The sequence below is a fragment of the Vombatus ursinus genome, unplaced genomic scaffold (genome assembly GCF_900497805.2).
Source record: "Vombatus ursinus unplaced genomic scaffold, bare-nosed wombat genome assembly UNPS02014841.1, whole genome shotgun sequence".
NCBI lineage: Eukaryota > Metazoa > Chordata > Mammalia > Diprotodontia > Vombatidae > Vombatus > Vombatus ursinus.
The window spans coordinates 15,609,627-15,622,134 of record NW_020954619.1 but is presented as its reverse complement, the minus strand read 5'-3'; the positions used below and the strand labels follow the sequence as shown (position 1 = coordinate 15,622,134).

Below are 12,508 nucleotides of genomic sequence, written 5' to 3'. Positions count from 1 at the left end.
GAATCAAACCTGGTGGTATCTGATTCTATAGCATAAGATCAGGACAACCCACAGACAAGCCAACTTCATGTTGACTCCGTGGATAACATGCCAAGCTTATCACAGTCAGATCCCAAATGAACAAATGTGAAGTAACATCGATGGTGTTCAAAGCAAAGTAAGCACAGGAGAGGAATGGCCTGGAAATGAAGATACTTTGAAGCATGTTTATCCAAACTGATATCATTAAGCCATTCCACACAAGCTATCCCAAATATAACGACTTGAAACAGCGATCAGTTTCATTATATCTGAATAGGGCCCTAGGACAGAAAATGCATTGTGAGATACATCTAAAAATATCCTATTTACTGGCCAAAACTCTGTTCCATCCATACGCTACAAAAGTCATCTGTTTTTCCTTATCTTCCCCCATTCATAAAGTATAGCCGGAACTGTGCCAAAATTAATACAGGCAAGATGGGGTTTTTTGTCATTGTTTTTTTTTTTATTTTAAAATGAAGGCTAGTGTAGATAATAGTAGATTTACCATGTGTTCAAGCAAATATGGCTGCTTGATTGGAATAAGTAGCTACTTTGGCAGTAGTGGTATAAGCAAACACGATCAGAAAGCAGATTCCTATTCCAGAATTGCTGCCAACTGCTGACAGGGAAGTCTGATGTCATTAATAACCTTTAGAGATCGGCTAATCATCATATATCTTGATTTATTACAACTTAAAACATTTATCAAATAAATATGCTTGTTCAAATTAAAATGTGTTTACAGATAGAACACAGTTAGCCTCACTGATTCCCCAAAGATTTTGACTTTGTTGGTAACTTTCAGAAATTATTTTCTGACCCTTCAGAATTGAACAGCACTGAACAGGGACTATTCCTTCATTCCATCCTAAAAGCTATTGAAGTTTAATATTTTTTAATTGCTGAGAAAAAAATCATCCGCCATTAACCTCTACAAGTCTCTCTTTCTATTAAAAGTAAATTCTTGAAAGACAGGTTCAAAATATGATTATGAAGGGTCTATAACTTTTAGAAATTATCTTGGTATCTTCCTTGATCCATCGATCCAAAAAAAGATTCCTTAAAGATTCCTTTTTTCACTGTTCATCACCTAGTAGAATAAAAGATTCATATAGAAACCAGCCGGAATTTTGAGATTTGATAATCAAAAAAGAAGGGTGACTGGCATCCTTGCTTATTTTCCTATTTCTAAGAAATTCTATTATTTGGTTTCTTTGAATGAAAGGTAGTCACACAGGGAAACCTTTTTAAAAACCTGTGCCCATACAAAGGAGGGGTTTTCCTGAACTAAAGTTGGTATATAAATTCTTTTCTCCTACCAGGTCACTATAGGACTTTAATTGCATTTAAAAAGAGTCTGTATTTCTCATTTAGCAAGAGCTTTTTCTCTTCCTCATTACCAAGGGAAATTTGACAGTGAATTTTCTTTATGGAATCCATATGGTATCTATTGATCTGAGACCTTCCCCTAGTCCCTTAATGTTCTTGCCACATTTTCTCCCTGTTTTATTTTGCCCTACTCCATTTCCATGTCTAGGACTAATTATTCCCTTATTGATTTCTCTTTTCTCTCTAACTCTTTTTCAACCTACCTCCCATTATTGGAATGTAGAGTAAAGATGCTGGTATCAGGACTTTGGTTATGTTGGATGAACAAGGAGGTAAGTTCATTTTTCTTCAGTAAGAGTGATTTATTCCTTCAGTGAAATATATGATTATTATATATATATAAAGATATAGTCAGTTTAACTATTAAGGTTTATGTGTATATATTTGAGTGCCTCAGAGGACTCCAAATCCTTCATTGTCTTTCCTTCATTATTCTGTTGAACAGCCTGGTTAAAAGAAATACATATTGTCATCTTCATATTTGATTGATTAATATGTCATTGGGACATATTCAGTGTGGCTACAACATCTTTTAACAATAACTTTTAGCTAAAATTGTCAATGGTATTTTAATACAACATGAAATCCCCTACCATCTTACCCTTCCCATTTAAGTACCTCACATAATCTTTGTAGCACAGTATGTCATGTTATAAAAATACTGTCCATATCCTCTATCCTACCAATTCAGTTTTTGAAAAATCTGATTAAAAACTGACTGTGGGTGCCTCTCAAAAAACAGGAAACTATTTATGGATGCCGTATGTTTAAACTTCCAGGGCCCTTAATAGGATATAGACAAAAATAGACCTAGATACAATATTTTAAAATGAGTCTTGCAAAATATTCTGCCATATTTTTATCATAGTAATCTTTATTGAAATCATTTTACTTTAATCAAATCAAGTCACAAAAATCAGCATTGTCACCCTTTGAATATGGTGGTGCCATAATTCAAAATGGGAAGGAGAACAATGAAATTCTAGAATTTCTATCTTCTTCCCACTGATTTTCAGACTCAACTCACCTACTCATACAGTAATGTTTTAAAGAGCTATAGCCAGGAGGCTTTAGATATTACAGAAAACACCACCAAAGAAACAGAACTATAGACTTAATTTTCTCTTAGTTTCATATGCTGGATTTGGATCCATATTAAATGGACTAATGAAGCATCCTAATATTATTTTAAATTCAAGCATTAGGAAATTATTCAGGCTTCTATATGATTTCTAAAAACTGGGCCAAAAATTCTTTATCAGATTTCACTTAGTCCCACAAGGCAGTCTGTTAAGTTTTCTTGGTGTTATATGAAGTGCTTCTCAAAGGCTACTTCTCATCTCAGATACTCCTGGGAATGGTTTCCCAATCTTTAGGAAAAAAAGAATCCATGAAAAAAATCAAGATGTATGTAATAAAAATGGAACTGAGCAGCATGTTCAATGGGAATGTAAGTGGAGGAGGATGGACTTTAACCATATTCTTCCCATGAAGATCTAAAAATATGAAACTAAAATTCCATCCAAATACAAAGAAATACATAGTCCATGAATGATTTCCTGAAGCATGTTATACTGTATAAAATACTTCCATACTTCAAGTATCACCAATTTTACCAAGGTTGGTACTCCTTCTACCAAATGCTGTTTGTGATCCCTTTATTTTACTTAGTTTTTAGATTCTGGAGCTAATATAGTGACACACTCCTCCTCACTTTCCTAGATTAATATTGGGAAAAGAGGCATGAAGTCCATCACCTGGTCATAGCACAGTGACTGGTATATTGTAGGTGCTTAATAAATGCATGTTAAATTGTCACTGAATTATCACATGCTCAAAATCTTTCCAAAGGGGCATGTGCTCCATTATTGCCTTTCAAGAACCTAGGATCACTTTCATGACATCACAGCAGAGCAAAAGATATACCTTTATGTGTATACAAACATGTGTATGTGTATATTACAAGTATATACAACACAATTCAATAAGCACATTCAAGACATTAATGTTTCCTATTTCTTACCATTAACCTAAGAAATTTCCATTTAGGCTCACAACAGTAAGTATAAGATTCCGATGTTAGACCCCTTGTTTAAACTAATATGTAATGAGCAGATTGATGCAGACAAGGAGTAAACATCACAAAAACTTCCTAGAAGTCATACTGGCCAGGCTGTAAATGAGTTGGTTCATTTCTATTATAATGATGGGTTAGGCTTACTTTTAAAATGATAAACCACTAGAAGTGACAATTTTGTAATTCCTGTGACATGTTAAATGTATTTTAATTATGCTTTTGCCATCTTGAGAGCTTCTAGTTTAGATGTGTAACTGCTTCAAAATGTTTCTGTAATTTTTATTTAATAATTGCAGCATCTATGCCTGGGAAATATATTTGAATATATGGTATTATTAACTATTTCTACATAGAGGCAGGAGCAGCCTGTTTTCAGGAAGCACTACAACCATCATTCTGGGTCAGACTGATCAAAGTAGTCCAGCTACAGGGCAGCACAAGCCTAAGACCTTGCCATGGAATTTCAATTTCTGCAACCAAGTTGTGTTTCGGGGCAGAGCCCGTGAAATTGATCTTGGGAAATTGCTAATAATGTAATGGTTATTTAACCTGTCCAGTCTCAGAGTTCCTTTGGCTTTTTTTTTTTTTTTTGCTGTTTCATTAATTTATTTGCTTTGATGTCACAGAAAATGGTTGCCGGAAACAATCCTCCCAACAAATACCAAGCTAAGCAATGAATGAAAAGTGGTACTGTTTTGGCATCATCAAGTTGAAGGTTTTGCGATCATCCCTGTCAAGTGAAATGGCAATACAGGGCACTAGCTGAGTGACTTAAAAGAGCTTTGGTAATAGTATAAGGGAGCCTGGGAAGAGGAAGGGACTTTCCTTTAGCTGAAGACCATTTAACACAATTACAGCCTCTTTACTGGCCTTTGTGTGTGATATGCTTCATCCAAGGAGAAACAGAGTAGTCCACGTTCCAGTTCTGGGCTCCTTAGCAAAAGGTTTGTCCTGTTCTAGTCTTCCCCCAACGAAAGCTTTCATTATGCATCCTAGAGATTCTCAAGCATTTCAGGGCATTCAGAGACCTAGAGCCCTGTTAATTTTATCAAATCTCCCAGAAGAGGAGGAATATTAGAAAAACTAGGACATTAATATATCATTCCATGTGCCTTATCCAAAGGGAATAAGCAGCAAAAACAGTACATGATCTCTTTAGCCATTAAAAAAAATGCACTGCATGGCTACAGATGGCCATTAGTAGGATTCCTGGTTCATACTTCATAAAACATTATTGTTGTTTATTAAAGGGAACATCTAAAAGCACAGTTCTCATGTATTTTGACCTAATTAAAATCAACCATTTCTGTTTAGTTACCCTCTTTGGATGGGTACAGATGTTTTCATCTCAGAAGCCCAGTTGATTTGGGGGCCTAAAAAATATTAAATGTGAGCAAGATCCTATAGAAGAAGCTGAAGGAGGGGGATATTTTGAAAAATAAGGAAAATGAAGAGAATGCTGCAAGATTTGTTTGATTATCCAAGACACTGAATTCCTTGTCTAAAGTTGTTGTAAAGGAATGTATGCTACACCTACCATAATCACACTCAACTGAACAAAGGAATTCTTTAGAATACAGTGGCAATGTATTCTTGCCACTGTGTGGCAAATGTTGCACGTGCCATTTGCATTTGGATATTCCATTGGTTTTGCAAACAGTTCAGAAAGTATTCACAGTAGGTAGATACATAATTAAAGTCAAATGGGCTTGAGGAATCTCATTCAATCAATCAACAAACATCTATTAAGCACTTACTATGTGCCAATTGCTGTGCTATGCACTGAGGATGCAAATACCAAGAATGGAACCCTCTTTAGCCTTAAGCAGCTTACATTAGAAAAAGAACTCTCATTCTTCTATTCCTTTTTTTAAAAGAAAGATACTATCTCTCAAGGAAACAAACCACTGAAAGGACTTTTTTTCTTCTGTAAGCTGGAATATTCCACTGGAAAACCAAGAAGTGGGGAAATGTATAGTTCGAAGTATGACTTCCCTAAGAAGGTACTACTCATTATTTGAGAACATAAGGTTGACACTAGCTCAAATGTCTCTTTGAATAATGAGGGAGATTTCTCCCAGAGCTTGGCTTTTTGGGGGGGGGGAGGGGACTAGGCAATGGGGGTAAGTGACTTGCCCAGGGTCACACAGCTAGCAAATGTCAAGTGTCTGAGGTTGGATTTGAATTCAGGTCTTCCTGACTCCAGGGCCAGTGCTCTATCCACTGTGCCACCTAGCTGCTCCTGCCCCATGAGGTTGGCTTTCTAATGGGATATTCTGTCATGTACAAAAAAAGAACCATTCAAGAGTTTCCTTGAAAATATTTGAAATATATTAGCATTTTATGGACATTATGTGATTTGAATCTCAAAAAAAAACCACCTATGAAATAGATACTACAGGTCTTATTAGACCCATTTTGCAGATGGGAAAACAAGACTCCAAGAGATTAAATGACTTGTGTATAGTCTTACAACTAGTATCAGAAGAAGTATTTGGATAAAGGGCTTCCTGCATCTATCCACTATACCACGCTGCCAATCTTAGATACATACATCAATCAATCAACAAACATTTATTAAACCCAACACTGTATTAGGTGCTGTAGATACAAATATAACAAATGAAGCAGTCTTTGCCCCTGAGGAGCTCACAGTCTAAGGAGAGGAGATAAAAGTGCATATATAGGCATATCCAAAAATGAATACAATATAATCTTGGGGGGGCGGGGTGAAAAAGTGTTAGCAGCTGCAGGGGGAAAAGGGAATCAGAAAAGGCTTCATGAAGAAAGTAAAACTTGAGTAGAGCCTTGAACAATAATGTGCTTCACAGACAAATAAAAAGCATTGTGGATTATTCATTCCATATCTGTTTTTGTTTTTTTTTTAGTACTCCAGATAACAGAGGTGACATTATGAAATATAAAGATATTTACAATGCAATAAAAAGAAACATTTAACAAATACTCAACTTTATACAGAAATTTTCCAAAACAGTTTTTATAAAATAGCCTTAAAATCTTTAGTCAGTAGAGGTATGCCTCACTTTATACTCCTGAAAGGTTTTCTGAAAATAAGGTTCTTTTTAAAAATAAAAGAAAATAAATGTAATGGTAATGATGCACATTTTAACTTACAAGTTATTGTTTATTTTAATTTTGCTCTTCAATTGGCAATGGCTACTCACATTTTCACTTTAAGGTTCTCTGCTTCCTCTCTCTCATTTAAACCATTCATCTTAAACATTTAAAGGCACTGCTGGGTAGGAGTTCACTACTGAAAACTACTCTGCAGGGAATATTTTTCTTAATTGAAGAATTTATTTGTAATGAGAACAGCTGATATCTGATTTATCCAACTCCTAAATTAAGATACAGAATTTTCTTAAATTGGGTTATAGCTGTTCCACACAAAAGGTACACTAGGATTTGATTCAACTTGAGACGTACTTTTTGAACACTTACTGGACACACAGGACTGTAGACAAAAATGGAATTGTCCCTGGTCTCAAAGAACTTACCTTCTGTTATAGAATTAACATTGCACCATTAGCTACTTCTATTCGCATCTCCTGGGATACCGACAGAAAACCCAGCAAAGATGCTTTTGTTCAAATGAATAAAAAATTTGAGGCCTGAGAAGGAGAATTTTATTATTTATTTTAGAATCCATCTATTAATTAGGTATTAATCTTCTTAAATTATACAAAACCAGGAACAATAGAATTTACCTTTCCAAAGCTCCAGTCTCCACTTTGGTTTGAGGGGTCATTCCAGCTTAATTATTAAGTTGGCAGCTGCCATCTTATAATTTCACTTGAAATGTTTTTAAATTATTATTTATGGCCTTAGGCTTTCAATGTGTTTGTTCATTCATTTTATTCTAATCATGCCTATTACTCAAAGTCCAATGCATGCATGCATGAAAATGTAAATGAAAGGAAGACACAGAAAGTAATTAGGTTTTGCAATTAGACAACTAGAAGAGTACATGCTATTCTCTTTTAATCATCTTAAAAGTGATCTTAAAATCCTTCCTATGCACCTGCTGTTGCCTCGTTTGAGTAGTATAGTTTTAATTTATGTTGCCTTGGTGATTTTTCTCATCTTAAAAAATGAGAACTGGGGTTCTTCTTATAGCAGTCCATCCCTAACATAGAGACAATATGTCAGCTTTGCCTGCGGTAAAGAAAGTATGTAATGATGCACAGCTCTTCCCAAAAAGATCAATGTTTTCATTCATTCTCACCACATTTCCTGGGGTAGGTATCCAGTTGCCTCCATTTTAGAGATGGGGAAACCAAAAGGCTGAGGAGTTAAATGGCCTCCAAAGATCTCACATCAAGTAAGTAATGAAACTAGATTGGAATCCAAATGTTTTGGCCGCTAAAACTCCATTAATATTGCTCTCTGTACTGCTTCTGTAAATTAAGCTAAGTGTTCTCACCCAAAGATTGTGCCACAGAGACATATTCAACTGTTAGGTCAGGCAGAAAATCAGTGGATAGATGGGTACCAAAATAGAGAGATCTGAGAGTCAGTTACCATTGTAGTCTTATCCCCACAAGCAAGCTGCTTCTGTTATTTTGCCATTGCCTGGCTGAAGGTGATCATCATCATCGTAATTTTTTTTTAAAAAAAAGATATTTCAAGTTAAAGGACAAATTTTCTCTATAACTGTTCAATTGAAATGCATGAAGAATAATGCCTTATTTCTCTTTCTCTTGGTGTCACTAATATCTGAGTTAAGTGAATGTACTACCCTGTTTTTTAGGCATTCTGAATTAAACAGGCCTACCTAATGCCATCCCATTGTGTTTGAATTAAGAGTTATTATAAACATCATTTTTGGTTTTTTTCCTTCACTCCACATCAGCACAGGGCATCTTCAGCACTCAACCTGCATACTTCCTGCCAGCAATGCATCCACTCAAACAATGCATTGTCAATTTCTCTCTCTCTCTCTCTCTCTCTCTCTCTCTCTCAAATTCTGTTCTACATAGTCATTTCTCATGTTCTGTTGGAGATCCAAAAAAAAAAAAATTCATTCCACCCTGTCATCCCTTTGTCCTGACCAGAACAACTCGATCGTGTTGAAGAAGGCATGAACCATATCAACCAAGACATGAAGGAGGCCGAGAAAAATTTAAAAGATTTAGGGAAATGCTGTGGCCTTTTCATATGTCCTTGTAACAAGTAGGTACTGGGTACCGGCTCTGCTCTGTGGTGTCCAGTTTTCTTTTTCTTTTTTCTGTCAAAGTGAATGTCTGAAGTTTTGTCTTTTTTTTCTTTGTCCTTTTTCATCCGCTTCATTCTGTGGGGATAAAATACTTGTGTTTAATCAGAACAACTGGAACGCATCGAGGAGGGAATGGACCAAATCAATAAGGACATGAAAGAAGCAGAAAAGAATTTGACGGACCTAGGAAAATTCTGTGGGCTTTGTGTGTGTCCCTGTAACAAGTAGGTGCTGCCTGCCTGCCTGAAGCTTTGAGCCCCAAGGCCCATCTCTGAGCCTTGTCAAGCTCATCCCTGCTGGGCACTTGGGCAGGATGAGCATGTAGCATGCAGAAGAGATCAGTACGGGTTCCAATGCATTCATCTCATAGTGTAGACAATTCCATGGGAGTTATTGTAGATGCATCCAAAAAAAATCAGGCATACTGCAGTGAAAGCTTCACTGTCCACACCTCTTCTTGGTAAACGTTTCAACATTTTCCAAAAAGTGTACCCCAGTACAGAGCCCTTTCCAAAGAGGCTGTTAGGTAACAGGATATGTATTTCCCACATCACTTCCCCCAACCCTAGAAATTGAAATTTTATGTCCAGAAAAAAGCTAGGAGGAAGTTTGAGAGATAAGAAATATGGAAGCCAGGGATCAGTTCTCAAAAGTAAATGGCAGGTAATTTGGCCCCACTATTTTATAATACAAGGTTGAGAGTGTACTATTAGCTCTCTTTTTCTGTTTCTGGACAGATTTCCATACTTTTGAAAGACATGACCCAGATTGAGGTTATAGAGATCCAGTGTAGAAGCACTTATCAGTCCTTTAAGGAGTGACCAGGCTTTACCCAAATTGATTTTGTCCCTCTTAAAATTCTTCCTCATTAGATACCCAGTACACTGGCTGAAATGTTGAAATGTGTAGATTTTGCATGCACGGCATCACAAAACATGAAATGGTTCTCAAGATTCTTCAAAGCTTGCTTTGAGTACAGCAGAAAATGTGACATGTGGTTGTAACAGTTTGCAACGGAGGAAATACAATGGGTAGTGTAGGTTTCTTGAAGACAATCTCATTTGACAGGGAGATCAAATGCATGAAATGATTGTTAAACATGCATTTGGAAATAAAGCCAGCTCTAAGGTCTCCCCTCTCCCCTCCCAACTTTCTATTTTTAAAAATCCTTTTTATCCTAAAGCTTCATAATCTCCCCCTTTTTAAAATGATAGTTGATTTGCTTTCTATCCAATTGTATAATCATCACATCCTTTAAAGTTAAAACTTTTAGCTTGATTGAAAATGCCCCATTTCTGTTTGGGAGGGGAAGAGGATCACATATTGATATATTCAAATGAAACCTCCTGCTTTTAGAGCATGATCTACAATAAAATCTGATTAACTGGAACTAATCTAACTGCAGCCCTCAAAATCAAGCACAAATTTTCCTGTCTTCTAATTTTAAGAGAAATATAGGGACCAACTTTTTCATAGTCCCTACCTTGAAAAAAAAATCTTTCTGGCTAAGGTATAGTATAGTTAGTATAATTCTCTTATACTTCCTACATCCACAGTAACTATACAATATTAATTTCGTTTGACATTGAAAACCCGGAGAAACGTACAGCAAACTCCTCAACCACCAACAAAAGACTTTGTGTTCATTAGCCAGAACTCATTCACCTAGGCAGGCAACCTAACGAATTTAGCATAGATTTTTAACTGGAAAGGAAACAAACAAAAGAATTTCTCCTTCCACTTAACTAACCAGGAAATTTGGTTACCCAGACCACCTTATGCCTTCAATATTCCAGTTAATCAGGGTCTTACTGTAGATCATTTTCAGTAGCAATTTCCCCCAAAGACTCCAACAGTTGGCTTCATAAAGAATTTCCACAAATGGCTTTCTTCCTCCTCAAAAGTATCCCTAGGGAGGTTTGAGGAAATCCCTACTGAAAAGAGCACCCACTTGATGTTAAAATGCCCCTTACTGATTTCATTTATTAGTAAGCAATAATTAGATCATTCACAAAAGGCCCAAATTAAACTGCAAAGCTCCATGGACTTAAATGCCCCCCCCCCATTTGTAGATGAAGCTTTGAAAACCATGTGTCACAATTCAGTGTTATGGTAGTGCACCTGGAATTCAGAGGGGATCTTCCTGTCATAGCATGTTTTTGAGGACTCGAGTCAATGCCTATCAGTAAGTGTGAATGTATGTGCAGCATTTTGGGTAGCAGTAGTTTGCCTTCTTTTGGAAACGCATTCTTCCCCACCCCACCCCACCTCCAAGTTGCCAAAGATGGTGTACAAAACATCTTACATAGCAGAAAACATTGCAAAGTCCTTGTGACTTCACACAATCTGACACAGGCAGGGGGTTCAGAATACATCAGCCCCCAACACAAATTGCTAAGTTCTCTTAAACACGTTTTTCTTTTTGTTCTTTTTTTTTTTGACATTGTCATATCGCATGAAAGCAATTAACCTTTGCCTGCACTAAATTCAGACAGCTGTGGGAACTATGGAATTGCACATGCCTAACTAAACATGGGTGAAGGGAGTCACTGATGTGTTACTGGAGCAGTTTTCCAATTTGTGTCTCAATGTGTTCTGTCCCCAAGCTGGGCATATCAGAGCCAATTCTATACATAATTGTAGCCCTGTGATGAAGGGAAAAGGCAGACAATTCCGGTGTTCTCATTGAAAACAATCCTATCCAATTCAACAAGCATTGGTTAAGCACTTATTATGTGTAAGACAATGTAGCCTACTATGTGCGAGTGTGATTCCTGTATTCTGGAATCAACCAAAGGAAGTTCTACTGCTCTTATTCCAAAAAGCTCATGGTTTCTTCTATGCAAAGAACTTTAAAACATCTTTGATTGCTTTAGTTACAAGACCCTCCACCCAAAATATGCTGCACATGTGTCTATGAGCCCTGCAGATATGCCTGGATTTTAAATTTCTCTCCAAGGCAGCTCAGTGAAAAATGGCTCCTTCAGGCCAGTCACTACCCACAGAATAGTTGGAAGTACCAGGGCTTAAGCACTCTCCAGTCTAGCCCCTAGTCCAAAGAAGAGGACATTTGGCCTGCGTTTCACTCTTTGGGAAGGCTATTACTACTGGTGCATTTCGGGAATGGTCAACTACGGGAGCAGTTCGTGCTTAGTGAGAATGCTTCACTTTCTATTCATGCCTGTAGCTGGTGCATGAAGAAGATGTAGAGGACTTTCCCTTTCTGATGCTAGATTGCTTGTATTTTTTTCTTTTTCTCCTGCGCTCATTTCACTATGCCTCTTTTACTTTTTGTCTCTGTGGACAAAGGTTTGTACATCAACTCTCGATGTATGGTTACTGTATTGAAGTACCGATATATTATCTTAGAAAACCATTGAAATTGCCCTAAGTAGAATTCTAAAGGCCATCGCCCCAGCCAGCCTCCAATGCTGTGTCTTTTATGCCTCATTGGAAATGTCAGTGGCTTACGTGTCCCTGATGCCACACATACATGTGGAAAACAGGGAATCTCTGTATGATGCTGTGTTAAAACTTAGCCAAATCTGTTTTGCTCAATGATAGTGTGTTGCTGTGATGTGATGTACACACTATACTTGGCAGTCTTGTTTCATGTCTGTCTGCCAGTATGTTTTTTGTGTGTGTTTTGTGTCTCAAAATATAACCGTGTCACTGAAATAAAAGTGAATGTCCTCCAGCTACCTTTATGCTTCTGTCAAATCCAAACAGCTAATCCAAAAACTTCCCTTTTGGGCAATGTTACAGACTTGACAACTGCAATT

General features: G+C 36.9%; 1 protein-coding gene across 2 annotated transcripts in view; it reads left to right on the top strand.

Annotated features, from left to right (window-relative positions):
• SNAP25 (synaptosome associated protein 25) overlaps positions 1 to 12,508 on the top strand; it is a 95,335-nt gene that overhangs the window by 74,115 nt on the left and 8,712 nt on the right. The window contains exons 4-5 of one of the 2 annotated variants that reach the window (XM_027840261.1): positions 1,637 to 1,685; positions 8,833 to 8,950. In XM_027840261.1, the coding sequence (XP_027696062.1) occupies positions 1,637 to 1,685; positions 8,833 to 8,950 (167 nt within the window). Of the gene's footprint in view, positions 1 to 1,636; positions 1,686 to 8,565; positions 8,684 to 8,832; positions 8,951 to 12,508 lie in introns of both variants that reach the window. The other variant, XM_027840262.1, reaches the window with a different exon arrangement.